General features: G+C 52.7%; 4 protein-coding genes across 4 annotated transcripts; 2 read left to right on the plus strand and 2 right to left on the minus strand.

Moving 5' to 3' along the window:
- The first annotated feature begins 6,006 nt into the window (after nt 1-6,006).
- Nucleotides 6,007-12,862, plus strand: PAOX (polyamine oxidase). The gene is made up of 7 exons (XM_081947069.1): nt 6,007-6,190; nt 6,538-7,027; nt 7,283-7,482; nt 8,488-8,743; nt 9,162-9,274; nt 9,617-9,774; nt 10,397-12,862. Exons 1-7 carry the CDS (start codon nt 6,022-6,024, stop codon nt 10,556-10,558), a joined length of 1,548 nt encoding a protein of 515 aa, XP_081803195.1. The 5' UTR covers nt 6,007-6,021; the 3' UTR covers nt 10,559-12,862.
- On the minus strand, nt 12,412-13,970 carry MMP24OS (MMP24 opposite strand). The gene is made up of 2 exons (XM_081947072.1): nt 13,803-13,970; nt 12,412-13,322 (listed from the first exon to the last, which is right to left on the minus strand). The coding sequence occupies exons 1-2, from the start codon at nt 13,953-13,955 to the stop codon at nt 13,086-13,088; spliced, it is 390 nt and encodes a 129-aa protein (XP_081803198.1). The 5' UTR covers nt 13,956-13,970; the 3' UTR covers nt 12,412-13,085.
- Nucleotides 13,888-22,515, plus strand: MTG1 (mitochondrial ribosome associated GTPase 1). The gene is made up of 11 exons (XM_081947070.1): nt 13,888-14,166; nt 14,256-14,319; nt 15,314-15,419; nt 15,820-15,900; nt 16,212-16,268; nt 18,877-18,967; nt 19,544-19,605; nt 20,774-20,870; nt 21,763-21,844; nt 21,930-22,042; nt 22,320-22,515. The coding sequence occupies exons 1-11, from the start codon at nt 14,043-14,045 to the stop codon at nt 22,436-22,438; spliced, it is 996 nt and encodes a 331-aa protein (XP_081803196.1). The 5' UTR covers nt 13,888-14,042; the 3' UTR covers nt 22,439-22,515.
- Nucleotides 22,516-23,510: 995 nt separating this feature from the next.
- SPRN (shadow of prion protein) lies at nt 23,511-27,484 on the minus strand. The gene is made up of 2 exons (XM_081947073.1): nt 27,361-27,484; nt 23,511-26,127 (listed from the first exon to the last, which is right to left on the minus strand). The coding sequence occupies exon 2, from the start codon at nt 26,102-26,104 to the stop codon at nt 25,715-25,717; it is 390 nt and encodes a 129-aa protein (XP_081803199.1). The 5' UTR covers nt 26,105-26,127; nt 27,361-27,484; the 3' UTR covers nt 23,511-25,714.
- Nucleotides 27,485-27,733: the final 249 nt, after the last annotated feature.

The raw sequence follows: 27,733 nt of genomic DNA on the forward strand, positions 1-27,733 counted from the left end.
GCCAGGCTTTGCCAGGTGATATTGTTAGCTCATCATTCCCACACGCCTCACCCGTTTTATGTCCTTCCACTGTTTTCCTCTCCCTTTTTTTAAACCTCTCCCCAGACCATAAGGCCTCCTACTAATAGATTTATTATTCTTTGAGATAACACAGGATTATTTTTACTGCAAAGACAAACACGGCAACTCCCTGGGAAATTATTTATGGCCGGCATTTAAAGGAATCCTGTCTCTCCCTCGGCGACCTCTCTCCTCACCTGTTAGATCTGGGCAACGAGAGACAGACTGCGGACACGAAGTAACTCAACAGCTCATTTTATTAGTAGTAGTAGTGATCCAGCTCAACCTGTGGTCGGAGGGTTCCCCTTTTATAGGGATGAGGCACGCCCATTGACCAATCAGATGAATACCTGTTTCCCGCTGTAGGAGCGGACCTGAGGGAAGACTTATCTCGATATATGCTAATATCTAACACCCCTCCCCTCCTAGATGGGACGTTGCGGTAGGTGACATAGTCCTTTAGGTAGGTGGGTGTTTGTCTTGCTCGGGAGGAACGTCGGAGTTCAGGTTGCGTTGAAGTACTTGCAGGACTGGTTTCCTGTTGGTTTGAAGTGGTTGCAGGATCGGGTGCTTTTTCTGTTTCTGGAGGTCTTGCGTTTTCGATGCTCTTTTCCCTGGTATCTTGTTCGGCTGCGATGACGGGGGGTTGCTCAGCGGCTGTGATGACGGGGGGTTGCTCAGCTGCGTGCGTGATGTCCTGTCCCCCGCTTAGCTCGCCGGTGTCGTCGTTTCCTGGGATGAAGTTTCCCTGCGGTTGTCTTTCTGTGGACAGGAAACTTTCGCCCTCATCCCGTAAGTTGGATTGTGCTAGGCGACCTCGAAGCTGATCGATGTGCCTTCTCCAATTCCGCCCATCTTCAAGCTCTAACAAATACGATCGAGGGCCCATGATGCCAATGACCCTCGCCGGTATCCACAATGTCCCCCCTGTGTAATTTTGAGCATAAACAGTGTCTCCTTCTCTAAAAGATCTGACCTTACTTGTAGAGTCTGGGGGAGCCGAGGTAGAATAATTCGGGTGGAGCCTGTCCAGGTGAGACCGTAGGCGGCGACCCATTAGTAGTTCAGCGGGGCTTCTACCCGTCGTTGCGCTCGGGGTAATGTGTTGAATGAGGAGGTAATGGTCAATGCGTGTTTGCCAATCCCCCGGGCCCATCCTGGCGAGGGCCTCTTTCGCGAACCGCACCATTCTTTCTGCCTGACCATTGGACGCTGGATGGAATGGCGCGATGAGGGCGTGTCTGATTCCCAACCCTGCTAAAAATGTTTCGAACTGCATGGCCGTGAATTGGGGCCCGTTGTCCGATACTAACAGATCTGGTAGACCATGGGTGGCGAAAAGCCGCCTAAGAACCTTTATAACTGCCTCTGCCGTGGTTGATGTCATTAGGACTACATCTAACCATTTAGAATAAGCATCTACAACTATGAGGAAGGTTTGACCCTGGAATGGTCCTGCAAAATCAATATGAATGCGTGACCAGGGTGCCTTGGGTTTCTCCCATTCTGTGGCGGGCGCTTCCGGGGGTGCTGGTCTCGACTCCTGGCATGGGTCGCAAGTGGCCACCCTCTCCTCTATTTCTTTGTCCATATTGGGCCACCACACATAACTTCTCGCTAACGCTTTCATTCTCACGATCCCCGGATGACCCATATGTAAAGCATTCAATACCTTTTTTCGTAGAGCAAAAGGAATAACAACTCGATCCCCCCACAACAAACATCCCTGTAACACGGAGAGTTCGTCCCGTTTAGACCAAAACATTTTGAATTCCGGGCCCACATTTCCCTTCGGCCACCCCCTCCATACCCAAGTTTGCACTTGTTTTATTAAATTGTCCTTCGAGGAGAACCTTGCGACATCGTAAGAAGAAACCGGTCCCGAATCCAAACAGTCAATGAGCAATACCGGTACTTCTGGAGTGGGGTCTGGCAAAATGTCTGGTAATGGGCAACGGCTGAGCGCATCTGCGTGCCCTAGAGTGGAGCCCGGTCGATGAATTAACTTGTAAGAGTACGCAGCCAGGAAAACAGTCCACCTGGTCATACGTGGAGAAAGGGAGACCGGAGTGGGGCGATTTCCCGCCAAAAGTCCTAACAGCGGTTTGTGATCAGTAATGAGTTCAAAATCGCGGCCGTAGAGGTATTCATGGAAACGTTTCACACCTGCAACGGCAGCCAATGCTTCTCTGTCCATTTGGCTGTAGTTCCTTTCGGCCGATGAAAGAGTTCTGGAGTAGAAAGCAATGGGTGCTTCTTTCCCGTCGGGCATCCTGTGGCTGAGGACTGCTCCAACCCCGAAAGGCGATGCGTCGCAGGTCAATACCAGCGGGAGGGTTTGACTGTATTGCACAAGTAGTGAGTCAGTGGTGAGCAGGCGCTTTACCCCGGCGAATGCTGCAGCTTCGGCTCGTCCCCATCTCCATGGTGCGTTCCTCTGGAGTAGACGGTGTAGTGGCTCAGCAACGGTCGCCTTCTGTCTCAGAAAAACGCTGTAGAAATTAAGTAGTCCGAGGAAGGCCTGCAACTCGGTTTGATTTCGTGGTGTGGGGGCGTCCTGGATTGCCTTAATTTTCTTTTCAGTGGGGTGAATTCCCTGACCATCAATTCTATAACCCAGGAATTCTACACTAGGCACGTTAATTTGGCATTTTTCTTTTTTAAGGCGGAGGCCCTTCTCTCTGATTCTGGCCAACACAGATCTGACTCTTTTGTTTAGTTGCTCCTCGTTTGCAGCGGACACCAAGATATCGTCAAAATATGGGACGACTCCCGGTATCCCTTGCAACAGTCGTTCCATGACGCTCTGGAACAATCCTGGAGCAATACTTACGCCGAATTGTAGCCGGTTGCATTTAAACGCTCCTCTGTGCGTCACTATAGTCTGGGCCTCCGCTGTGGCGCTATCTACTGGCAGTTGCTGGTAAGCTTGTGCCATATCTAACTTAGCGAAAACCTTTCCTGGCCCCAATGAGTGCAATAGGTGCTGTACTACGGGCACCGGATATGCGCTCTGTTGTAGCGCGACATTAATTGTGCATTTATAGTCTGCGCACAAGCGGACTGATCCGTCTGACTTAACTGGGGTCACGATAGGTGTCTCCCAACGCGCGTGATCTACCGGCTCAAGGATTCCTTGTTCCACTAACTTATCTATCTCTTTATCTATTTTTGGGCGGAGTGCAAAAGGCACTCGTCTCGGTTTAAGTCGGATTGGCGCCACATTTGGATCTAAATTGAACGATATTGGTTTGCCCACATACTTACCAAGACCGGAGCTGAACACATCCTCGAACTCCTTAAAGATCTTTTCAGCGCTGCTGTTTCTCACGGCGTTGATTCCGGTGACTTCTAATCCCAGGGCTTCAAACCAATCAAGCCCCAGGAGGTTCTGCAATGGCGCGCTGGAGATGGTCACGGGCAGCTGGGCTTCGATGTCCTTAAACTGGATGTGGAATGTGCCTTGGCCCACGATGGGGACTTGGTTCCCCTGGTAGTCTCGTAGCAGGACGTCAGGAGCGCGCAGTTGGCTCTTTCTGAGGCCGGGAATGGCCTGTTTCATGGATGCCCATGAAATGATCGTCAGGGTTGATCCTGTGTCAACCTCCAGCTCGCAGGGTGAGCCCTCCAAGAGGACTGTGACTTTCAGCCTTTTGGGCCGCTTAGGGCGGACCTGATGTATCGTGGTGAGATACGTTCGCAACTCCTCTCTCTGGGTCAACTCTATCTCATCGTCTATATCCTGAAAATACTCTCGTTGAGCGTCTTGGTAGAACGCTCTTTCGGCTCTCTGTGTGAATTCTCTCTGGGGATACGCTCGCTCACTTTCTTGTGAGTAATCTCTCTGGGAATACGCTCGTTCAGCTCTTTGGGGAGTTTCTCTCTGGGTAAACACTTGTGGATTTCTCTCTGGGCGCCCTTTTTGATTTCGCCAAGCCCCTGGGTTGGGCTTCTGTTGGCGGTACATGGGTGGCTGCCGTGAGGCAGGGACTCCGCTCCGGCACACTCGTGCGATGTGCCCAAGTTTGTTGCAGTGCGAACAAACAACGTTCCTGAACCTGCAAGTAGACCTGGGGTGATTCCCTCCGCAGCTTGCGCAGGGCGGCAAGCGGGATCCGGGTTTCCCCCCAGGCCTCCAGTGACTGCTCTGCATTAGGTGACTGTCCTCGAACTCGGGATCCACGTAGTCGGGGCTTGCGTCTTCGTAGTGGACTCTGGTTTGTCTCGGTGCCGGCTGGGTTTCGTTGACCCTTCTTTGTATGGTCACTGCTGATTTCTCCGCTGATTCCGACGCTCTTGCTTTGTTCAATGCTGACTGTAGGGTTAGATTCGGGTTGGCTAACAGTTTCTTTTGCAACGAAATGTCTCTTACCCCACAGATGAATTGCTCTAAGATATGCTCTTCCAAATCCCTGTATTCACAGTGGGCTGCTATTCTTCGTAGAGCTGCAACAAATTGGTTAATGGATTCTCCCGCCATTTGAGTCCTCGTGTTGAATTCTTTGCGGCTGACATGGCGGGACGGTTTTGGCGCGTAATGTGTTTCCAAGGCTTGTTTCAGCGTCGCCCACGGTACTGCTTGTATTGGAGTAGGCGCGGTGAGGTCTCTGGCCGTATTGAAGACTTCCTTTCCGCAGTAGCCGAGGAAGATATTTTTCTTTCTTGCATCGGTGATCCCCGTGTACTCATTTGCTTCGAGGAAACACTCGAAGCGAATCATGAAGGCTTCCCATTCGTCGGTTGCTGGGTCGAAAGGAGCGGGGGGAGCATGCATCGCCATTTTCTCAGTTTGAATTTGCCGCGCTGCGGTGATCTGAGATGGCTGCCGGAATTTCTGCCGAATTCCTGGGCTGGATCAAATCCGGAGATTCTTGAAGTGCGCTCTTCGTCCTATCTGTCTCTCAATCCCACCCTCGTCGCCAATGTTAGATCTGGGCAACGAGAGACAGACTGCGGACACGAAGTAACTCAACAGCTCATTTTATTAGTAGTAGTAGTGATCCAGCTCAACCTGTGGTCGGAGGGTTCCCCTTTTATAGGGATGAGGCACGCCCATTGACCAATCAGATGAATACCTGTTTCCCGCTGTAGGAGCGGACCTGAGGGAAGACTTATCTCGATATATGCTAATATCTAACATCACCCCCTTTCCTTCCCTCCAACACCCTAATAATCGCATGTCTGTAAAATGCCCGTTTCTCTCGGGGCTCCTTGGCACCTCAGATAAACCAGAGTATCGGCTACCAAAGTTTAAGTGCCAGCAAAATCAGGCCACGTCTAAGATGCCACCGCATGTTTTGATTTTATCTCTGCCTCTTGCAAAGCAGGAGGAGGCTGGTTCTAACGTCGCGCTTGAGTTTGTCTGCAGGCCGGGCTGGTTCCGCGTGCAAAGGGTCCCCGTGGAAGAAGCAGGCCGGAGTTGGAAGTCCAGAAGGCAGAGTCATTAACCAGGCAAGGCCGAAGGTCAGGGAAATAGGCCGGCCATGAATGAAATCAAAGTCGAAGGCTCCAGAGAGAAGCAGCGTCGAAGGGCCAGGCATCGGACCCCAGGGCAGAGTCCAAGGAACCGGAGCGCCCGGGGCAGCCTGGACTCCTCCCAGCCCCCCAGCCCCACCCCGGGGCCAGATGGAAACTACCCGGCGGGGCTGCTTTTCTCCCCTGCAAAAACCATCCGGAGAATCCGCTCTTTTCATCGTTTAGATTCTATTTCACAAGAGGAGGAGGAGGAGGAGGAGGAGGAGGAGGAGGAGGGAGCGCGGGCGGCGGGCCTCGAGCTCGCTTCTCTCCCGTCTCTCGGGGAGGGAGGGGGGGACTCCGCGGGGCCTGAGTGCAAACTTTGCCTGGAGCTCCTCCCCTCGGCTCTCCTGGCCGCCTCCCGCTCCGCCTCCCACTGCGCGGCGCCCGAGCGGAGCCGGGACTCGCCCTCCGCCGGCGTGCAGGGAGGATCTCCGGGGCGGCTGCATGGCGGGCGCCGGGGCCGCGGGCGGGCCGCGGGTAGTGGTGGTGGGCGCGGGGCTGGCGGGGCTGGGGGCGGCGCAGCGGCTCCTCGGGGGCTCCGGGCGCTTCGCCCACTTGCGCCTGCTGGAAGCCTCGGGGCGCGCCGGGGGACGTATCCGCAGCGCCCGCTTCGGTGAGCGGGGACGGAGGGAGGGAGAGGCGCGGGGCTGGCTCCGCTCCAGGAGGAAGGCGACCCCGGCAGAGGCGCCTCCCGAGAGCCGGGTCCCTCGGCTGCCCAGCAGGGCTCCCAAGAGGGTGGGGTGGGGGTCTTGCTTGCAGGGTCTCAACCAAGAGGAGGGGGAGGAGGGGGGCCAAATCCTGCTTCGGACCATCATGCCATCACCGACCCTCCCCCTCCCCGAATGCCGCCCCCTCCCCTGGGTGGGAGGCCGAGCCCGCCAGCTCCTCTGCAACCTCTGGGGGGGGGCGCCCTAGGAGGAGCTGGGATGAAAGAGGGGCTGCTGCTGCTTCCCCCCCCAGGAAAGGGCGTGGTGGAGGTGGGGGCGCAGTGGATCCACGGCCCTTCCAAGGAGAACCCCGTCTTCCAGCTGGCATCGGAGGCCGGCTTGCTGGACGAAGAGGCTCTGTCGGAAGAGAACCAGCAGGTGGAAGTGAAGGGGCATCCCCCAGGGCCCTTCGCCTGGTATTCCAGCCAGGGCCGGGAGCTGGACTCCCAGCTGGCGGATTCCATGGGGAGCTTCTTTTCCGGGCTTCTGGAAGAAGCACGCGGCTTCATGCACCTGGATGCACCGCCAGTGCCCAGCGTGGGGGAGTTCCTGAAAAGGGCCATCGCCCGGGAGCTGCAGGATTCCCCGGAGGAGGAAGAGACCAGGCGCCTCAAGCTGGCCATCCTGTACTCTTACTTCAACATGGAGTGTTGTGTGAATGCGACCAACAGCCTGGAGGAGTTAGCGCTGGGGCCCTTCGGGGAGTACACCATGCTTCCTGGCCTGGACTGCACCTTTCCCAAGTGAGTCTCCACTCCCAGGCCCAACTCTCTCCTTTTAAAAAGAATTCACGAACTTCCTGTTCTCATTTCCACCCCGACTTTTTCCTGTAATCTCTCCTCTGGGTGGAATTTTAGGCTTTATTCCCCTCCCCTGTTCTGGTGTTTCTCCTCCTTTCCTATAGAGGGCACCTTGGACTCTGAGCCTCCAATGCAATAAGAACAGATGGGCCCCGGAGTCCATTTCAGGCTGCTCACTTTTGTGTGTGTTCCTCCTAGCGGTTTTCAAGGCCTCACAGACCACATCATGGCGTCTCTACCCAAAGGCATTGTGACGTTTGACAAGCCAGTGAAAACCATCCATTGGGGAAGGTCCGACTTGGAGGAGGGCTCCCCAGGCCGGCTCTTTGGCGTGCAGGTGGAATGTGAAGACGGAGAGAAGTTCTTGGCAGACCACGTCATCGTCACGGTGCCTTTAGGTAAATCTCCACGGCGCTCTCTCCACCTGGGCTTCTGGCTAGTGTGGGTCAACCTTTTTCTGCACTACGACACAACAGATTTACTTTTGTTACCTGGCCAATGTGTTGCTGCCTGGTTAGCAAGCAGTCAGCTGGAGAAGGCCATGGGAGAAGCCCCTGAAGAGGAAACACTTGGGACACTCTTTTACTTTAGCTCTCAAATTTGACAGAGTCGAATTGTAGGGTTATAGAATTATAGGTTTTTACAGTTTTCTGTGTATCTTGACTCAAAATGTCAGGGACCGATGCCATCCGTATTAAAACTGAGTCAGTGGACCACACAAAATGGAATTGGTGCAAAGTTAGTCCCTGACATGTAAATTTTCTTTAAAAGATTCAGAGCTTATTTAATGTTGCTTTATTTTTTTAAAAATGTGCATAAGTAGCTTGCTTATAAAAGCATGTTCAGTGTATAACACAGAAACATTTCTATAGAAACAATAATTGTAAATGTATTTGTTGAATTTATTTTTAAATGGCTGTATGTATGCTTATGTTTGGGGGCCTGTCTGGTGCTCTAAGCTGCTGATCTCTAAAGTTATGTTTTCTCTGTGAAATCAGGCAGAAAAGAAGTTAATGTTGAAGCAGAAGTCGCCATCAGCACAAGACAAATGGAACTTTGTCTTCCATTTCATCAAATGAGTTCTTCATTCCTTCTCCTTCTATTTTGTTTTTAAATTAGAAAACAGAGAAAAAGAAGGCAGGCGAATCAAAATACTTATTTTTCCACGCAAAATCGTGTTTAAGTCACTCTTATTTTTGATATCCAAAGTATTTCTCTGGCCTTCATAATCAATGAATCCTAAAACACTATCAGAGAAACAGTAGCTCATCACATTTCCTGGACTTCAGCTCCTGTGTTGTCCTTGAATGTTTCCTCAATAAATTTATTCAATAAGGTTTGGAGGCATTTTCCTCAAATTCTGGTTTGTTCTAATCTCTGCTCTGTCATTTCCCTCTTTGTAGGTTTCCTCAAAGAACGCCAGGAATCCTTTTTTTGCCCTCCTCTCCCATCCCAGAAGCTGGAAGCAATACGGCGTTTGGGCTTTGGGACTTCCAATAAAATTATTTTGGAATTTGAACAACCGTTCTGGAAGCCAGACACTGAAATAGTTGAGGTGGTGTGGGAAAACGAGTCGCCTCTGGAGGAGCGCCCAGCTGATTTGAGAAAGACCTGGTTCCAGAAGATTGCTGGCTACGTTGTTCTCCAGCCACCTGAGAGGTGGGCTGGGGACTGAAACGGGCTTCTTGGGGAGGGAAGCTCTCATAGGAGCAAAGGTTGGAACATGCCTTGAAGCTCAAAGCAGAGGGAGCGGCTGGGCTTGGAGCAGGAACAGCGAACAAGTTTCAGTACTCCGTAACCCATAATGACGTTTGCAAGCTTTGCAGAGTTGCTATCCATCTGCTGATGCTGTGTTATTTTTACTATAGATCTTACAATTGGGAGGAGAAATTTAATTTGTTATTTATTCTGAAATTTATTTTTCGCCCGCCAGTCAGGTGAAACTAAAGGACCTCCTTGGATGGGAAGTGAAATGTTTCCCCCCCAAAAAACCAACCCAAAAATCCAGTTTCTTTTTGGAAAAAGCACCCTTGGGACTTGCTTTGCATAGTTTTTCCTCCTGTCTTTGAATTTACAGGCACGGCCATATCCTTTGTGGATTCATCGCTGGGAGAGAATCTGAGTTTATGGAAACCCTGTCAGATTCTGAAGTTCTTACAACTTTGGCTCAAATATTTCGTAAAGCAACAGGTATGTGGTCTTTCTGGGCAAGTGCCGCAAATGATGTGCAACCATGCCTCAGTACTACTGTTATTGTCTATTAAATTATATGCCAGCCACTTCACGGTTTGAGGCAGCTCTGGGCAGCTAGCTGAGGATTCTGCTAGAAAGGTGGGCCAGAATCTTCTACCCAATTTGGGAGGGAGGGGAGGGAGGATTGGAGGAAGTCCCACTCGTCCTGCCTTCCCTGAAGGTGGCAATTTCCTAGTGGACTCTGTGTGATCAAATTGGCAGAAAAGGTAAAAGTGTAATTCGAACGAATTCCAGAGTAGAAATTAAAAAGATAATTTGCTCTGCGTTTGTTTTGGTCAGGAAATCCACAACTGGCTCTTCCGAAGAATATACTGAGATCCAGATGGCACAGTGAGCCTTACACCAAGGGATCCTACAGTTACATAGCTGTAGGAGGCTCTGGGGATGACATCGATCAGCTTGCTCAGCCTCTCCCTGAAGACCCCTCCGACTCCAAGGTAACCATGGTGGTCAGCCATGAAAATGTTACACTGGGCCACGAAAGGGGTTTTGATGGATAGAGAATTGGTTAAGGTTTTATGCCACCTTTGTTTAAATAACTCCGGTATGGTGGACGTACCTAATACTCCTTCCTCCTCCTCCTCTCCCCACAACATCCCTGTGAGGTGGGTTGCGCTGAGAAAGAATGACTGCCTCTAAGTCACCCACCTGACTTTCATGCTTCAGGTGGGACTAGAACTCCCAGTCCCCTGGCTCCTAGCGAGCTGGTTCTCTGCTTGAGTTTGACAAGCCAGTGAGTTGATTGGCTGATTAATCTCGTCAGTGTCAGGGCCGAGCGTGTCGCTCAACACCGACCCACAAACACTTCTCCATAAATAGAAATGGAATGATTAAATAATAAATGAAATTGAGGAACCAACCTCAGCACCACCAGGAAACCCATCAGAGAGCAAAGAAAAGGCTTTGGACTTGGTTCTGTGCCCTGAAGTAGATTTCTGTTTGCCTTCCAGTGCGGTACTTTGATTGGTTGATTGATTGATAGCTGGAACTGGTCTACCTTTGGACCTGGCTGGTCTGGAGAGGCCCAAGAATAACTTTGCCCTTCCTCCTTCCTCCCAGGTCCTACCCCAGCTCCTCTTTGCGGGGGAGGCCACCCACCGCTCCTTCTTTTCCACCACCCACGGGGCCTTGCTGTCCGGCTGGAGAGAAGCCAACCGCCTCCTCCACCTCTACGACTCGCTCCTGGAGGCTCCGCGTGAGAGGCTGGAAGCGGGCAAGTGACAAAGCAGCGCCTTTTTCTGGGCTTCTTTCCTCACCGAAGATCAAGAAATGGTTGGGAATCCCTTTAATTCGTCCAATAAAGGTCCAGGAATCCTTGCACCAGAGTTAATTACTGTCCAAAGACAAGACAACACTAATATCCCCAACGGTGTTCATTATCCCATTTAAATAGCCACCTGCTTGTGTCGCTGTTTCTACCCCATCTGTTCCTAAAATGCTCCTGAAGCCACCAACCACCGTGGAAAATGAGCCTTCAATTGCACTGGCTAAATTTATATTAGGCCACAAATAAGGAAGCCATATCTTGGCTTACCGAGTCACTGATACAAGCATTTTAAGCCATTTTGGGAATTACCTGGCTTTGACTTATTACATGAAAGAACCTAGTGTCTGTTTGTAAACCTAGTTTATAGCTTGATCTGCTATACCAATGTGATGATGCGATAAGCTATGGATTTGCATCCTGCACAAACCTTCCTGTCTTAAACATACTTTTTCTAATGTTCCCCCATTAACTGCTGCCGAGGCCCATCCTTCCAGAGAGCAAAGAAGTCTCTCCGCAAGTTGTCTTCTCACACTGTGCTGAGCAGTTTGTGTGTGTGTGTGTGTGTTGCTTAACCCTCTATGAATCCAGTCATTTTAACTACGATCTGTTTGAAACATCTTCATGGGTTATTAAGCTGATTTGTTTGAGAGAAGCTTTATTTAACATTAGCCATACTTATTCACCAATACAAACGGGGATTATTAAAATCAGGTGTTCCATGTCCTTATTGCTGTATAGCAGGGGTGTCAACTGGACTTCTTCGAGGGCCGGATCAGCACTGTAGTTCTCCGCCGGGGGCGGGGGGGGGGGGGAGAGCCAGGACAGATGCCTCCTGCAGCACTCTGCCGGCCAAAAACAGGCCCCACGGAGGCCTCCTGTGGCCCCCGCACAAACAGTTTTCGGCCTCCAGCAACACTCTGTGAGGCCACACAACCCATTTTGCCTGGCAGAGTGCTGGTGGAGGCCAAAAATGCCCCCCCCCCCCGGGGGCACATGGCCCGTTTTAGACGGCAGACACCCTTGCTGTACAGGAACAAAAAGCCTGGAAATCTCACTTATCCACTGCCAAATAGTTTCCTCAAACCAATATTCTGATTTCATTCAGTTCATCCTGAACATTAAATTAACCACCTTGGTGAGGTTTACACAACTTTACTAGAATCCAGTGTGGCTGCCTCTCTACGCTCCTTCCCCTCTCAACTTCTGGTGACTTCATGGAAGGATCCTTGTAGTCTTCTTCGCAACAGGAGGAACCCAATGGTTGACCGCTGCCTTGGGAGATGCTTTTAGGGGCTCTTCTCCTGGTATTGGAATCCCCTGCTGCTCTCCCATCCAAGTATTAAGTAGGGTTCTTACAACCTCTGTATAGACACACAGGCTGCCTTGGTCAAGAAAAGACACTCGGTCCACAGAGCTCCATTCTTCTTTCTCATTCAATGTAATCTCTTCTAGCAAAGTTGATTGAAAGAAAATGTGTTCAAATGCTATAAAACATTAATATCTGAAATATGCTTTCATTGCTTTCCCCAAAACGGTCACGTGATTTGAATTTTATAAGCCAAACCCTTGTTAGAAATTCTGGTTTTCAGAAACTCAGTGCTGGGTGGTCATAATCCCAGGGGCCATGTGCTTCAAAAACCATTTGTGGTATAAGATGGTGACAAATATTCATTAATCACTTTTTAAATATTTTATGACACTGTCATTGCTGAGTTGATCTTACAACAGTGATAATAAAGTCATTGTCCACTCAGACTTATAAATATGCAGGGAGAAAAATCTTTTTATGCAAGGCTCAAATTCTTCAGAGTGTCCTGAATGAAGTTTAGAGCATATTTATGGAGTATATTCTTCTCATAGAGAGAAAACTGAGAATCCTCTGGCTGTTAGTCTCTTATCGGTCCTTTTGCAGGGCAAAAAGTCTTCGGATAGTTCTACGACTCCAGTGTTGGATGAGATGTGCCTTAAATATTTGCCCTGTCACTGTCTTACATTTCTCAGCCTAACCATAGCTGTATTCATAAGACACGCTAAGTCGCATTTTTGTTTGTTTTGTGCAAAATCAGCCCGGAGTTTATAACCCACATAGCGCAATGTGTGAATCCAGGAAGTTGGATTTTCTATTACTCAGCTAAGCTAAGCTAAGCAGGCTTAAGTGCACAGTGTGAAATATAGTCAGAATTAAAAGCAGTAGAAAGAATCTCCACCTGGCGATTTCAGGAAGCACTGGATGATCAAAGCAAATTCAAAAAACAAAACCAGGTTGGATACAGTACCAACACCATCCACTCTCAGAAGGTGGCTGGGAATTAGGAAATTATGATTAAGTTAACCAAGCAAATTGTACAAGCACAGCCTATGGTGTGTAAAGCCAGTCACGCCCCACATGGTTTAATAACAGCTGCACATCTGGAGCCTGTTGGGAGACGGGTCTTGGAGTCCTTCCAAGGCAGCCTGGTGCGCTGCCCGGTCCAAGAGCAGCTAATACCAGTTGGTGCAGCAGATGAGGAACCGGGCGTCCTCCAGCGGGGCCAGGAGCCAGGCTTGGCAGTAGCTCCTGGGGTGACCGGCCTCCTCGGGGGGCATGGGAGGCAGCTGCCCAGGGCTGCAGTCGGCATCTTCCTGGATGGGCTCCTCCTCCGGGTGGGTCTTGGTGGGATCCAGCTCAGCGGCTGCCAAGGGGTCTCCTTGGTGGTCGTAGGAGCTCATTGCGAGGGGCTGGGAGGAGGAAGAGGAGAAGGGGACTAAGGGCAGAAGCCCCACCTGGACTCCACGGGGGGGGGGCGGTTTCAAGCCCAAAGGCAATCCTGAAGGGGATGGGGGCTTTGCCCCACCTTTGAAAGATGAGACAGAGATGATGTAGGAAGGCGGTAGGAAGAAAGGAAGGAAAGAGACAGAACTATATTGGATGGAGATAGATAAGGATAGATAAGAGATGATGGATGGATGGACAGACGAGAGAGACAAGACGGGATAGAAAGGCAGCTCAAGGGGGAAATCTCTCCCACCCACCCCCACGAACCCTGCCTGGGCTGGGGGAGGCGGAGTCCCCCGAGGTCATCCAGCCGGGGGAAGGCCTGCTTGGCGAGGCTTCCGGGGGGTCTCGGGAGGGCAGGTTGGGGGGCGCCGAGCTCCCCCGTCAGGCGAGGCGGGTCAGCCGCCTTCTCCGCCAAGGCCGAGGTGGGAGAGCGGCCTCACCTGCTGGTCCTCCTCCCCGGAGGGATCCTTCTCGGCGCCTTCGGGCTCCAGGGCTGCCGAGCGACCACAGCCTCCGCCTCCGCCTCCTCCTCCCGACGGGCGACTGAGCGTCACAAGCGCCGCCTCCGGAGGGAGGGGCTCCGCAGACGTCATCCGGGGGCGCCCGCGGGGGCCTCGCTGTCGTCACCCGAGCGCGCCGCCTGGGCCGGAGCAGCCTGCGGGGTCCCCGGGCGGCGGAGGATGCGGCTGGCGGCGCTGATGCTGAGGGCGGCGGGGGGAAGCGGCGGCGGCGGCGGCTGGCGGGAGCGCTTCGACTGCGGCGGCCGCGACGTGGCGCGCTGGTTCCCCGGGCACATGGCTCGAGGCACGGGGCTGGGCGGGCGTGCGGGCGGCGGGCGAGGGGCCTCCGTCGGGCGGGGCGGCGGTTGCAACGGCGCCTCTTTCCTCCCGCAGGGCTGAAGGACATGAGGAGGAGCCTGCGCGCCGTGGACGGCCTGCTGGAGGTGCACGACGCCCGCATATCCTTCGCTCAGGAGAGGCTGGGGAAGCGGGGGAGCCTCCTCGGCCCAGCACCCTCTACCCGAGCCTCCCCCTGGGGCGCCCCAGAGAACGGAGCAGGGGCTCTGGAGTGGAGCCGGCACAAGGCGGCCCTTCGTCTGGGCTGGTATAAGGGCTCCTGGCTTTGGGGCTGGACTAGAGGACCTCCCGGGCCCCTTCCAGCCCTAGGATCCCAAGGCTGCCTCTGCAGGCCACACGGGGGAGCCTGGAAGTCTCTGCTTGCAGACCCTCTGGGGGCCTCCTGTGCCTGGAGGTGGGCGGCGGGGGGCTCCCTCTCCTCCCCCATTGCTCTGTCTGCAAGGGAGACCGGCCCCATCTGGTCTGGATTGTCCTGCCTCTCAGCTGGAGAACAGCCACAAAAGGGGCAGCCCTGCCATTGGAGCCCAGGAGATTACCTTCCCCACCGGCATCACCTCCCTCTGCCCCTCCCAGATACCCTGGATTGTCCACATGGAATATTTGGGGCACCAAAAACCTCCCTCCTCTCCCAGAGCGCCTGGGCTGCCTTAGCAGCAGGGCGGCCATGAGGCAGAAGCCAGGTCAGCAGAAGAGGTTCCTGGTAAACCATAGGTAGCCCTCCTTATTGCTGGGACAGGAGACTCCGTCTATGGGCTCCCAGTCCAGCCTTTTCTTTTAGAGAGACTGGTTGCCCCTTTTCACGGTTTCCACAGCTTTTTATGTTGGTGAGGCAGGATTTGCCTTTGTAAGATCCACGCTGATTTTCTTCAAAGAAACTCTTCTTCAGTAGGATTGCAGTAGTTGCTTTCTTCCATTGACTCCCATTTCCATCGCCTATAATTTCCTCTGACCTCCTTCCTAAATTTTGGATTTGAGGATGATAGAAGTCGGGCTCCCGGGCTCCCTTCCCCTACCAGTCTTCATGGTGCAGGTAGTAAATCTGTGCTCCCCGTTGTGCATCTGGATTCTGGGTCTTTGCTTCCTTAGCACATGCACATTCCACTTTCCGGGCGGAATCCTGCCTTGAATGAGGTCCTGGGGATCCGTCCACATTTGCTGGTGTTGAATAAAATGGATTTGGCAGATCTGACCCACAAGTCGGTGAGTGGGGAGCCTTGGCGGTTTTTCCTCCTTCCTAGATTGTAGCCTGAACCAGAGTTTGGGAAATACCCTTAAGGGTCCAAGCAAGGATATGTAGGATGGGGAATAGTCCTTTTAGTTTGGATTGCTTGTGAGAATGTTGGTCCTGTCAAACAATTCATGCTAACTTTACAGTTGGGAATTTGAACTCTTGCTCTTGTTATTTGTGTCTGATTTCAGATCTGCTTTTGCCTGTTTGACAACACCTGGCTTCTCCATCAGACTCTTGCCTCGTTGATTAGTTTAATGATTAATCAGCCTCTTGCCTTATTAATACATTTAGTTACCCTGGGCGGCTATAAAGGATCTAAATTATAGCAACAGTACTAATACTTCCTACAAATCTCTGATCTGCTTTTAGAGAATTCTGGAACTTTTGGAACAGCAAGGTTTGCAGCACGTTGTCTTCACCGATTGCTTAACAGATGAAAATGTCAAGAAGGTGAAATTCCGATGTACAAAATTATATAAGCCTGGATGACGGGAGTTCTTTATTCTAGAACCAATCTTCCTATTCACTGAAGGATAAAGCAAAGCAGTTGGTGCAAAGGGGTCGTGAAGTTGCCAGCCTTTTACGTTTCTTGAATGAATGAATAATTGAGCTTGGCTCTAATCAGTTTTATCTTGCAGAAGAGCTGTGGGGGAGGGGGAAAGAGAGAGAGAGAGATAAGTAGGCATGGAACCTTAGTTCCCCCTATCTGAGGTCAAAAAAGAGCCGCAGTTCCACTGAATCCATCTTGTCTTTTCTTGCAGCTTGTTCCCATTCTCACAGGGCTGATCAAAAACAGTCAGCGCTATCAGAGGGCGGAGGTGAGTTAAATTGGACATTTTGGAGAACAAAAAGATTGCTGTGCTTTTCCTTCATATTTAAACAGCCACTTGGTTAAGAACAACCAGGACCATCCTGCTCTTTTCTGTGGCAAAGTTCCTGAGGTGTGGAACAGATTCATTTTTAGTGAGCTTGATTGGGCACTCCATTAGATCTGCCCCATGTACGTGTGTGTGTGTGTGTGTTTGTGCACCTTCACATCGGTCTTGGTGACCACCCTGGACAAGTCCCTGCTGCTTTCTTGGCTTCAAGGTTTTTCAGAGGAGGTTTGCCATTGCCTCCTTTCCAGGCCTGGGAGAAGGTGGCTGGGTCAGGTTCACCCAGATACATTTGGGCCTAAAGTGGGATTAGAACTCCCAGTCTTCTGGTTCCTAGGCTGATTCCTTAACCACTCTGCCAAACTGGTTCTCTCTTATCGCCTACAAATTAAAGAAAATGGCAAATAATTGCTTGGACAAAGACAATAATGAATCAGGGCAGATGTTCTTTAGAGGACCCATCCTCTCTGTGTGTATACTCCTATTAACAAGTTCCTCAGAGAAATTCTAAATTTTATAAGGTTAACAAATAATTGAGCATTTTCCTGCATTATGCTTTAAAGCAGTGGTTCTCAACCTTCCCAATGCTGCGGCCCTTTGATGCAGTGCCTCATGTGGTGGTGACCCCCAACCATCAAATTATTTTTGTTGCTACTCTATAACTGTAATTTTGCTACTGTTATGAATCATAATGTAAATATCTGATATGCAGGATGTATTTTTATTGTTATAAATTGAACATAATTGAAGCTTAGTGATTAATCACAAAAACAATATGTAACTATATATTGTGAAATATTTATTTCTAATTACAAATAAATGACATTTTGTCTGGAAAGTTTAAGAGCAGCTCCTGGCTCTAAGTGGAAAGAGTACCTTTCTTTCAAAAAGAGAAAAAGGAAAGAAAAAACAAGACAGCCACCAATTCTTCCTTTCTTTCTCTTTCTCTTCCTCCTTCTCTCTCTCTCTCTCTCTCTCTGTGGCTCTTTGTCTCTCTCCTCCCTTCCTCCCTCTCTGTCTCTCTGTGTAATTCTCTCTGTGTGTCTCTGTCTCTCTCCTCCCTCCCCCATCTCTGTCTCTCTGTGCCTGTCTCTGTCTGTTTCTCTCTCTCTCACTCACACACACACACACACACACACACACACACACACACATACTGTGGTCACCTCACCTCCTGTTCTTCTACACAAGCCCACGTGGTGTGTGCTGCCCTCTTCTGACAGTTGCCTCGTTTCCAATGGAGGGGGTGGGAAATGCATGCGTTTCCCTCCCTCTGCATGGATTTCCCACCCCCTATTGGTCCCGTTGCTTTTGCCGACTCCAGCATGGCGGTGGGACTCTTGCCATCGGTTTAGTGGCCCGCCTTCTTTGCTCAGGCGGAGGAAGAAAGGAGGCTTATGATAAAGCACCTTTGCCCTTGACTGTTGCATGACTCCTTTCTCCACCCGCCTGAGCTAGCAAAGAAGGCGGGCCACTAAACCAATGGCAAGAGTCCCACCGCCAGGCTGGAGTCGGCAAAAGCAGATCCAGCAATAATGGGATCAACACTCTCCCCCCCCCCCCCCAGCCCAACACGATCTCCTTTCATTCTCCGTCTGCCTCATTGGGGGGGGGCTTTCTCGCACGCCACTAAACCGCCCGCTCGCCTGCATTCAAACCAGCCCGCCCCCTCCTGTCTTTCGGCATAGGCTCTCTGGAGGGGGAGGGAGGTTCTTTCCAAAGACTGGCTTCTTTCCTTCCCTCCTGCGGCTGGAAAACAGACATTTTTACAGCGGTGCAGAAACAGTCCCGGGGAGTCGGTTCCGGCTCCCCCTTCCCCAAGCATGTCCCGTTGCCGCTTGAGCCACTTTGCTGAATGCGGTGCGGCGGCGGGACTCTTGCCATCGCTGAGAGCTTCGCTGGCAGCCGCTTCTTGCCTTCGGAGAGCTTTGGAAAGCCTCGGAGAGCAGCTTCTGCAGAAGCCCGGGCGACTGAGAAGAATTTCCCGCCATTATGAAGTCTCCGAGGCTGTAATAATTGTACGGGGTGTGAGCGCGCATGGCCAGCGATGACTCCGGAGCCCATCCGCGGGGGATTTCGAGGAACGCCAGGGGGTTTCTAAAGTTTAGAGTTCCGACGGTCTTAGCGACCCCTGTGAAAAAGTTGTTTGACCCCCAAAGGGGTCGCGACCCTCAGGTTGAGAACCGCTTCTTTAAAGGATGGGCCCCTTTGGCTTCCGTCTCTTCCACCCCCGGGAATATCTCTTTTTAGAAATGCAGCTTTCATTAAGGACAGATGTTCATGCCCAGCAGATGTTCAGAGCACAGGCTCCAGGGCATGCGGAGTGGGCATGTAGGTCGCTCCTTTCCAGCCTTACAAACACCTCAACAGAGAGAGGAAATGTTTCCGAGGGGTTGGCCCAGGTCCAGGTTTCAGCCATCATTGGCCTGAAATTAATGGGACTATGGATCTTGAGAAGGTTGTTTCCATACATGTCAAATCTTTCTTTTATTTCTTGCTTGCACCAAGTGTGTTTTCAAGGTTACTTTCAACTGTTTCTGATTGGTTCCAGAACGTGGATAGCAACATCATGGTCATTGGTGTGCCGAATGTGGGGAAATCCTCAATCATCAATTCCCTGAGAAAGCTACACCTCAGGAAAGGTATTTCCTGTCGCTTCTGGTCAAGCAAACGGGTACATTTGAACAGAGCATCCAGTCGAATAGCAGAGTTGGAAGGGACAATAGCAGAGTTGGAAGGGACCTTGGAGGTCTTCTAGTCCAACCCCCTACCCAGGCAGGAAACCCTATACCGTTTCAGACAAATGGCTATCCAACATCTTCTTAAAGACTTCCAGTGTTGGGGCATTCACAACTTCTGGGGGCAACTTTTGTTCCACTGATTAATTGTTCTCACTGTCGGGAGATTTCTCCTCAGTTCTAAGTTGCTTCTCTCTGTCAGGAAGTTTCATTGTTGTTGGAGAGAGAGAGTTTTTCAGAAATCTGTCCAGCCATAGTGGAAACTGGGTTGACACAGTTAAACGTGGGGATGGGACATCCCTGCTCGGTTGCCAGAAAAGGACTGGTGAGCCAAGATCTCCTTTTGATTATGGTTGATTATTGGCCTGAAGCCAAAGGGACTATTAGTTCCTCAGACAGTGACAACATGACACGCTAAGCGCTGCTGTCTTCAATTGCACATAATTGCCTTTTTCTTTTCCTCCTTTCCCTGCGACAAAGGAAAAGCCGCGCCGGTTGGTGGGGCGCCAGGTATAACCAGAGCGGTTCTGACCAAGATCCAGGTAATCTGAGAGTTTACAAGTGCTCTCATTCGAAATAGAGAACCCTTAAATAGGTAGGGGGGGGGGGCTGAGGGAGCCGGTCCTTTTCAGATGCTCCCTTCTCCCTTTTGACTGACTGATAATAGGGTGGTTGATCTTCTTAACTGAGCGGCTTCCTCTTCCACTCTCATTAGAGAGGACTGCTTGGGAGGGATAATGGGGATTAATAGTGTGGCATAGTCCAACCCCTGACAAGTCCACGTAATTTTAAGATTAAATTCAGCTATATTTCAGGCTTTAGTGGAAATAAAGAATTGCAACCAAACCTAGTAACCAATTGTTGCATTATAACAGTTTTTAAAACAATATGTCTCAAACAATTGTGCCTTTATGTCCCAAGAGCCACTTTGATAAAGCGGTTAAAGATTCTAGATCAGTGATGGCGAATCTATGGCACACATGCCACAGGTGGCACGCGGAGCCATTTGTGAGGCGCTGCCCTGTCAGCTGACTTCACCCTTTTTTAAAGCCATTTTTCGCCCTCCCCAGGCTCCAGAGGCTTTATAGGAGCCTGGGGAGGGCGAAAACAGCTTCCCCTGCCCCCCCCCCCCCCCCCGGAGGCCCTCAGGAGGCGTCAGGGAAGCCTCCGGACGGTCCCTGAAGCCTTCGGAGCGCTCAAAACGATCGTTTGCTCGGAGGGTGGTTTCGAGCGCTCGGAAGGCTTCAGGGACTGTCCGGAGGTTCCCTGATGCTTCCTGAGGGCCTCTGGGGGGGGGGGGGGAGGCTGTTTTTGCCCTCCCCAGGCTCCTATAAAGCTTCTGGAGCCTGGGGAGAGCAAAAAAAGCATGTAAAAATGGGGGGGGGAGCGCCTGTAGTGTGCGCATGCGCACTGAGGATCGCGCATTGCATTATGGGTGTGGCACGCCCGCACATGACCCCCCTGCGCTCCCCCCCCCCCACTTATGGCACGCGAGCCAAAAGAGGTCCGCCATCGCTGCTGCAGATGCTGGGAGTTTAGTCCTGTTTTAGGCATAAAAGTTGCCTGAGCAACCTTCCGTTTTGTTAGTCACGGTGGGTAACTCTAAAGAAAATGTAAAACAAGTTGATGTCTTCAATCAGCCCATGTCCTATAATTCTCTGGGGCAGTTTTTGAGAGCATAAAATTGAATCTGATACCTTCCTGTTCCAGGTGTCTGAAAAGCCCCTCATGTACTTGCTGGATACTCCTGGGGTGCTGTCTCCCCAAATTGAGTCCGTTGAGACAGGGCTGAAGCTGGCACTATGTGGTGAGGGGACTCTGCGTAGTCTTAACAATATGGGATACGTGGCTGTACACCAATGGGGATCCTCGCTTTGAGGTGACTGGTAGACCAGTACAAGGTCTCGCCTCCACCCCATCTACTCACTGGGGTTTTTTAGCCATTTTAGCCATCAGTGTTAAGGTTTTAGCTTTTAATGCCTGATGATGGTTTAAGGTTTGAGTGCTATCATTGTTTCCTTCGTTACTTAGAGCAGTATAAGCCACCCAGGGTTCCTTGGTAGAGGGTTGGGTGGCAGCCACATTTAATAAATAAATGAGATTAAGGACTTGGACCAGAATCGAGGCAACTAGACCAAAGTCCCTCCTTCCCACTCCCCATCCCACTTTGCCAGATGGTAGCAAGGGTCAAAGGAAGGAAGACACCCCTGAGCCCTTGAAGAAAAGGCAGGCCGGGCAACTGAACATGAAAATGGGAACGATGGGGTCGGTGGGCGAGGGAGCCTCCGGGTCCTGTTGGATGAACACAGAAGGGCCCTGGAATCGGTCTGCTTTGCCAAGGAAGGAGGCCAGTCAGCAACCGCTTTGCCCAGCAGTTTTGGCTTGGGCTTCTCTTTCCCTGCCACTCTTCACCTGCCCCTTTGTGCAGCCTGTCACTTCCGTGTGTCACTTACTAGTCGAGGGCGACACCTGCCGCCTCCACAGCCTTGAGAGTCTAATTCCTGCACCGTTTTGTCTAATGTCTGCAGAGTTTGGGTGTGTTGCATCCTCTCCAAATTGGCATCCACCCTTAAGTCTGATTTTCTGGCTCTGCCGCTCTGTGTCTGGAGCTGTTTTGGGCAGCAGCCGTTGTGCCGCTGCCTGACCTACTTTGCCAACAGGGTACCTCTGCATTTCCCCGCCCTCCTTCCTTTACGCAGGAGCAATTCTTGATCACCTGGTGGGAGTGGAGGTCATTGCTGACTACCTTCTGTATGTGCTGAACCAGCAGCAGCAGTTCAGGTGAGAGGGCCCCGGAGCTTCTGTGTGGGCCCAGGGGGACCCTCCACAAGCCTCAGGCCTCTTTCTCCCCCCTCCTATTCTTCAGCTACGTGGAGCGTTACGGGCTGAGTGGCCCCTGCGATGAGGTGGAGAGTGTCCTCAAAAGCATAGCACGGCACCTGGGCAAGGTGCAAAAAGTCCAGGTCCTGACGGGCACAGGTGAGTCCTTGTCCTCTGGTCACTAGGAAGCCCCCTGGCCACAGGTCACCCCACGGGAGGGGGGCGGGAGGGAGGGGGCTTCTGAGCAGGGAGGGCAGATTCCAGGCGGGGGGGATGGCAGAGCCCAGGGACGGACGCTTAACGGAGGGCCCGGCTTTAGCAGAGCAGGTTCTTCTGACCCTACAGGTCTGGAGGGCTTTGGGGGTCTCCCCTTTTGGGGAGGAAAGACCCCCCCCCTTCCTGGGCTGAGCCCTGAGGCTTCTCCTCCTGTCGGCAGGGAATGTGAACGTCTCAGTCCCGAATTACAACGCGGCAGCCTGTGACTTCATCTACGCCTTCCGCAAAGGGCTTCTGGGGAAGGTGATGCTGGACGGAGGGAGCGAGGGCCTTGCCTGACCTGCCCTGCCCTTTTCCTCTGGGAAGGAGCCCCCGGGGGCCTTTGTGGAGGCCTTTGCCTCCTTCAGAAGCTCAGCTGGGTTGGGCCTTGCAGCGTCCAAGGGGCCATTACAGCCGGGCCTTTTGGGGGGCGCGAGAGGTGGTGATGCAAACTCCCTTGGAAGGGTCTCCCCTTGGACCTCTTCCACGACTCATCCTGGATCACTTCGTACCTGTCTTCCCATCCTCCGCTCCGTGTCTTCAGGGGACGGGCACCGGCTTCCCTTGGATGACGAAGCAATAGCTGGAGAGATCTATTGTTTACCTCCTATTTGAAAAGAACTTTGGAGGCCGATTGCATCGCTTTGTGATCTGTTCAAAACACCTAAGGCCAGGTTCACAAATGCTGCTGTCCTAAAATGAAATGAATGCACTGTTGCAAGTTAAACTACTGCTATCCCATGTTTTGTAACAGAGCTGTATCCCATTGTTTGGCTTCCCCATTTTGGATATTATGAATAAACAATTTTAAGATTGCTTTTCCATTGGTGTTGCACCAACTTCCCTCCTGCCAAGGAAGTTAAAGAAAGAACATCAAGGATGCAGAAGACGCAAAGGATAAAAGCAAGAATAAGATGAAGATGTAAACTTACTTATGAAGGAGAGAAACAACCGAGAACAGAGGACAAACTTCCTGACAGTGAGAACAATCAACCGGTGGAAATGGTCTAGGGTCTCCTGCTTGAGCAGGGGGTTGGACTAGAGGACCTCCAAAGTCCCTTCCAACTCTGTTGTTGTATCCTATTTTCCAAATTGCAGCCATTTTTATCTCTGATGAAGTCTTCATTTGTGTCAAGTCAGCTTTTTGATTGTCTTGTAATCAACAGTGAAATATCGTAAAAGTTGCATAAAACAGATGATGACTTCCCTGTCATGAATCCTTCCTGTCCACCTCTTCAAAGTGTACAAATAAAAAAAGAATCGAAATATCAGGAGAAGCAGTTGCTGAAGTCACATCCCAAGGTCCTCCCTCAGAGTTGGAGTCCAAGTTGAGACAGGCTGGTTTTTTTCTGCCATCCGGGTGATCTCCTGTCCTGGCTCCTCTCGGCTGCAGAAGACAGGGCTCTTCTGAGGAATGTGGGGGAGCCCCCCAAAAAGCAAGACCCCTGGGCTCCCTCCACTGCTGCTGTGAAAGATCAAAGGGTTTTTTTTTCCTCCCCAAAAGGCAACAGGACTTCCTTGGTATTTTTTCCTTGAGGACGTTTCGCTTCTCATCCAAGAAGCTTCTTCAATTCTGAACCAAAGAAGCTTCTTGGATGAGAAGCGAAACACCTTCAAGAAAAGATAAAAGCCAAGAAAGTCCCGTTGCCTTTGGGGGGGAAAGCCCCTTTGGGACCACTGTGACCTGCCTGACTGAGAATCTCCACAGGCATCAAAGGGCCGTGGTGGAAGGAGGGTCCCTGGCTGAGGATGCGGATCGTGAAGAGAATTTGGGCATCCTCCCTGATCAGAAGCGGAATACAAGTCCACAGGGCTGCCCCCCATCGCAGTGGCAAGCCCCTTCCGCAACTGCAGGGATGCGTCCAGGCAGCCGCCAGTAGACAACAGTTCCCACTAGGGCACACCACCTGGTGGCCCTGCCCTCATGCCCTTCCTTCACCCTTGGAAGCAAGACCTGTGCCTCGTTTGTCCCCAGAGCCTTACAGTCCAAAATATCACACGTACGCCAGGCGGTTGTAAGGACTTTTATTAAAGGAGCTGATCACCAGCAGGTAAATGGACGTCAGGAACCCTTCCAAGTTCTGTTTGCACCCAGACATTGTGGGTATGAAACGTATGGAAACGTATGAAGATGTTGGAGTGGATACATGAATCAGATAAACGAGGGCAAAGGTCCATTTGGAGCAGCATTGCGTGTGACACGGGATCCGTTCGGCTGCATGGGGGGAAAAGTTCATAGCCAGGGGAAGCCGCTGTGTTTTCTCTCTCTCCGCTGGCCTTGAAGACGCCTCTCTTGTATGTAATGCAAAATTCACGGCCATCAGGTCTAATAGCTCCACACATTTGTCTAATCCATTTTATAATCTTCTCAAGAGCCGTCATAATATCTGAGGGCAGCAAATGTCGTATTAACCGCGTGAAGCTGTTTATGGGGCCTATATCTCCCGAGAGAATTTATGGAAAAAATTGGCAGGTTTTCAAAACCCCGGTGGTCCGGTTGAACGGAGACGGCCGACCCAATTAGCTGTTTCCCCAAAATGAATTTTTAGTGGCCTTTGAGGACAGAAATCTCCCAGCCGAAAGGCGAAAAAGGCATTTTCTGTATCCCCCCCAGCTGTTGCGAGGGCCTTTGAGAAGATTTCCCCCAGGACAACAACAATGGCGGCCTGCGCAGCCCCGCGCCCAGCCCAGCCCTTCCTGCCCTGGACCCTCGCAACCTTCTGCCTACTTGGAGAACCCGGCTGCCTCCGAGGGGTCCAGCTGTCTGCACCAGTATGGCAGCTGCCCCCTTGAGCCAGTTCAGGACACAAAGCAAGACGGCTGCTTGTGTGAGGCAGGCTGGGTTCCCCCCCCCCCCCCTTTGGCCCAAGGGAAAAGCCACCGGCCACAGGCCAAACTCTCTCAGGCCAAGGCAGAGAAGGAAACGGGATTGAATGATAAGTGATTTCCCCCCGTAGCAGCCTTGGACATGACAGAGCTGGTAATGTTGGGCTTTGCTCAAGGCAGCAGACGAGCTACTGTCCAATTCACTTGAGCCTCACGGCCACCTTCTGGGCTATAACTCGGCCTCAAGAGAAATGAGCAGCCAAGTGTTGTCCCTGGTAGAGTCTGACTTGCGTCGGGCTCTTCCATGTCCAGCACCTTCTCCACGCTGACCTCCGAGCTCCCGCCTGGGTGGATCTCGTGAGGAAGGACTCCAGAGTTAAAAGCCCCTTTGTTGGAGAAGGCACCGGAGGGAGGAATTCTTCCCTAGAGACCCACTGTACAAAAGTAGCAATAAATGGTTGGCGGGAGGTCTTTATGTCTTCACCATTACAAAAGAGCTGCGTAAAGAGTTTGGCCCACCTGGAGGAGGCAGCTACAGCCCCTCTCAGGATGCCCACCAGCAGACACTGGTCCTTCATTAGCCTTTGCGTTGGCCTTAGGGTGGGCAGCCTGAAGAAATAACTAAAAACCGGGGAAACCGGCCGGGGGGCAGGAGTGGCTTGTCGTGGATTTTGGCACCATTGAGTAAGTCGTCGCAGGGACAGTCCCCGTCCGTCCCATCCCTTGGGGAAGAGGCCCCTCGGCTGAGGGTCAGAGGGCCCAAGGCACCAGGGCCACCCACCAGAGGGAGGCGGAGGCGTACAGGAAGGCCCAGGGACCGGGGTGGGGAGGGCTTCCTGCAGTGCTGTTGCTCGGCTGTATCTCTCCGTGCTGGGGGCCATCCGGGCCCCCCATACGCATCCCGGCTGCTGCAGCTGCTGCCGCGGCTCCTCCTGCAGCAGCAGCGGCCGCCACACGCAGGGCTGTCCCGGAGGAGCGGTAGCGGGGGGCAGACTTGGACCTCCGGGAGGTGCCCCGAGCGCTGCCCCGGGCTGACCCACGAGCTCCACCCCGGCCCCCTTTGCAGACAACTGCCTCCATGAAAATGGCCAGCAGGAAGAGGAGGGTCCAACAGACTGCAGGGCTGCACTTCACCCTCATGGTCTCCAGGGAGGGGGCCCAACCTGCAAAATCAAGAGGAAAGAGGGGTCAGCCTCCCACCCCTGTTGCCTGGATTCCTCTGCTTGTAGATTTAGCCCTAGGAAGCCCAGCGTTTCTCTGGCTTTGGGTAGAGCTGGGATAAAGCATGGGGATTGCTGTTGCTTGGAGACTGCTTTGCCTCCAGAAACCATCTAGGCTACAGCTATGCAGTTTCCCATCAGCCAAGGATAGACGGAATCAGACTGGGAAGGGGCCCTTGAGGCCTTCTAGCCCAGCCCCCTGCTCAAGCAGGAGTCCTCAGTCCATCCCAGACCAATGGTCGCCCAAAAGCTCCAGTGAAGGAGCAGCCATACCTTCTCCAGGCGAGCTGTTCCCCTGGTATCTTGTTCTCCCTGCCAGAAAATTCCTTCCTTCTAAGCTGCTTCTCTCCTTGGGGAGTTTCCATCCGTTGCTTCTTGTTCTGCCTTCTTGTCCTGCCTTGGGGTGTGTGTGGGGGCTTTGTAGAATAGGTGACCCCTCCTCTTCTTTGGGCAGCCCCTCAGATACTGGAAGGCTGCTGTCCTCCCCTCCACTCCAACCACCGGTCCTGGGCTGGGGTATGTTTCAGCCCCCTAAATCCTCTGTGCTGCTGCTGCTCTTCCCTTTCTAGGACCCCTGCCTCTTTCCCCCTCTCCTTGGGACCAGAAGTGGAGGCCGAATCCCCCGCGGGGCCTCTTCCCACCAGCCCTGCCCAGGATCTGGCACCCTAACTGGCTGCCCTCGGACTGCAGGGAGCTTGGCCTGCCTGCTGAGCTCTAACACGCGATGGGGTTTTTTTCCTATGCAACCTAAATATGGAGGCTTCTTTCTTTAGGGCTTGCCGTGAAGGGGGAGCCCACCTCCGGGCAGCCTATGGACGTCGCAGGCAGAGACCCTCAACTCGGGGGCTTTCACGAGAATCCGCCCCCGACGCCAATTTCACCGCATTTATTGCCGATTTATTCTAGGGAAGCCCCCGCCCCCCGAGAACGAGGGCTGAGGGGGGGGTCTTCGGGAGAGTCTCCCCCGTCGCTTTCCCTGAAGCAGCCGCGGCTCCCAAGTCAGCCCCCGACTGGTTGCCCTCCCCGGGCTCTGCTACCCGGAGGGCGGCTGCGGAGAGGGAGCCCACGGCGGACGGCGCCCGGAACCGGCATTTCCTTCCAGGCGACCCCCTTCCCTCCCTAGCGAAGCCGCTCCGCTCCCCCTCCCTGAGCCGCGCCTGGGGGGGGGATGTCTACCCGACGGGTCCGGCGCTCGCTCTCGGTCGCTCCGGGCTTTGCCTGTCGCTGATCCGCGCCGCGCTCGCTTGCCCGCCCGCCCGGAGCTCCAGAAGCCGCAGCCGCTCCGACAGCCCCGCGGCTCTCCTGCGCGGCTCCGGCTCTTCGTCACTGCGCGCCTCCCCCGCGCCGAAGCCCCCGCCCTTCGCGTCCAGATGGAGCCCCCTCCCCTGCGCGCCCCCCTCCCCACCGCCCCTGCGAGGATGCGGGTCTTGGCCGCCAGCCTCCCCGGTTTGAGGGGGCACCTGAGTGGTCGGGGCTGCCCTCCAGGCATCGGAAGCCTCGTGGGGGGGAGGGGGAGACCAGGCAACCCTGGGAAATGAAGAGCCCCCCC

The sequence above is a fragment of the Natrix helvetica genome (assembly GCF_964273705.1).
Source record: "Natrix helvetica genome assembly, chromosome: 3".
NCBI lineage: Eukaryota > Metazoa > Chordata > Lepidosauria > Squamata > Natricidae > Natrix > Natrix helvetica.

Coding starts and splice junctions, on each gene's coding strand:
- MTG1 (XM_081947070.1), top strand. CDS start 14,043: ATGCGGCTGGCGGCGCTGATGCTGAGGGCGGCGGGGGGAAGCGGCGGC. Junction 14,167..14,255: donor CCCCGGGCACATGGCTCGAG/GCACGGGGCTGG, acceptor TTCCTCCCGCAG/GGCTGAAGGACATGAGGAGG. Junction 20,871..21,762: donor GCTGAAGCTGGCACTATGTG/GTGAGGGGACTC, acceptor TCCTTTACGCAG/GAGCAATTCTTGATCACCTG.
- MMP24OS (XM_081947072.1), bottom strand. CDS start 13,955: ATGACGTCTGCGGAGCCCCTCCCTCCGGAGGCGGCGCTTGTGACGCTC. Junction 13,323..13,802: donor CCGGGGAGGAGGACCAGCAG/GTGAGGCCGCTC, acceptor TCCTCCTCCCAG/CCCCTCGCAATGAGCTCCTA.
- PAOX (XM_081947069.1), top strand. CDS start 6,022: ATGGCGGGCGCCGGGGCCGCGGGCGGGCCGCGGGTAGTGGTGGTGGGC. Junction 7,483..8,487: donor CATCGTCACGGTGCCTTTAG/GTAAATCTCCAC, acceptor CCCTCTTTGTAG/GTTTCCTCAAAGAACGCCAG. Junction 9,775..10,396: donor AAGACCCCTCCGACTCCAAG/GTAACCATGGTG, acceptor CCTTCCTCCCAG/GTCCTACCCCAGCTCCTCTT.
- SPRN (XM_081947073.1), bottom strand. CDS start 26,104: ATGAGGGTGAAGTGCAGCCCTGCAGTCTGTTGGACCCTCCTCTTCCTG.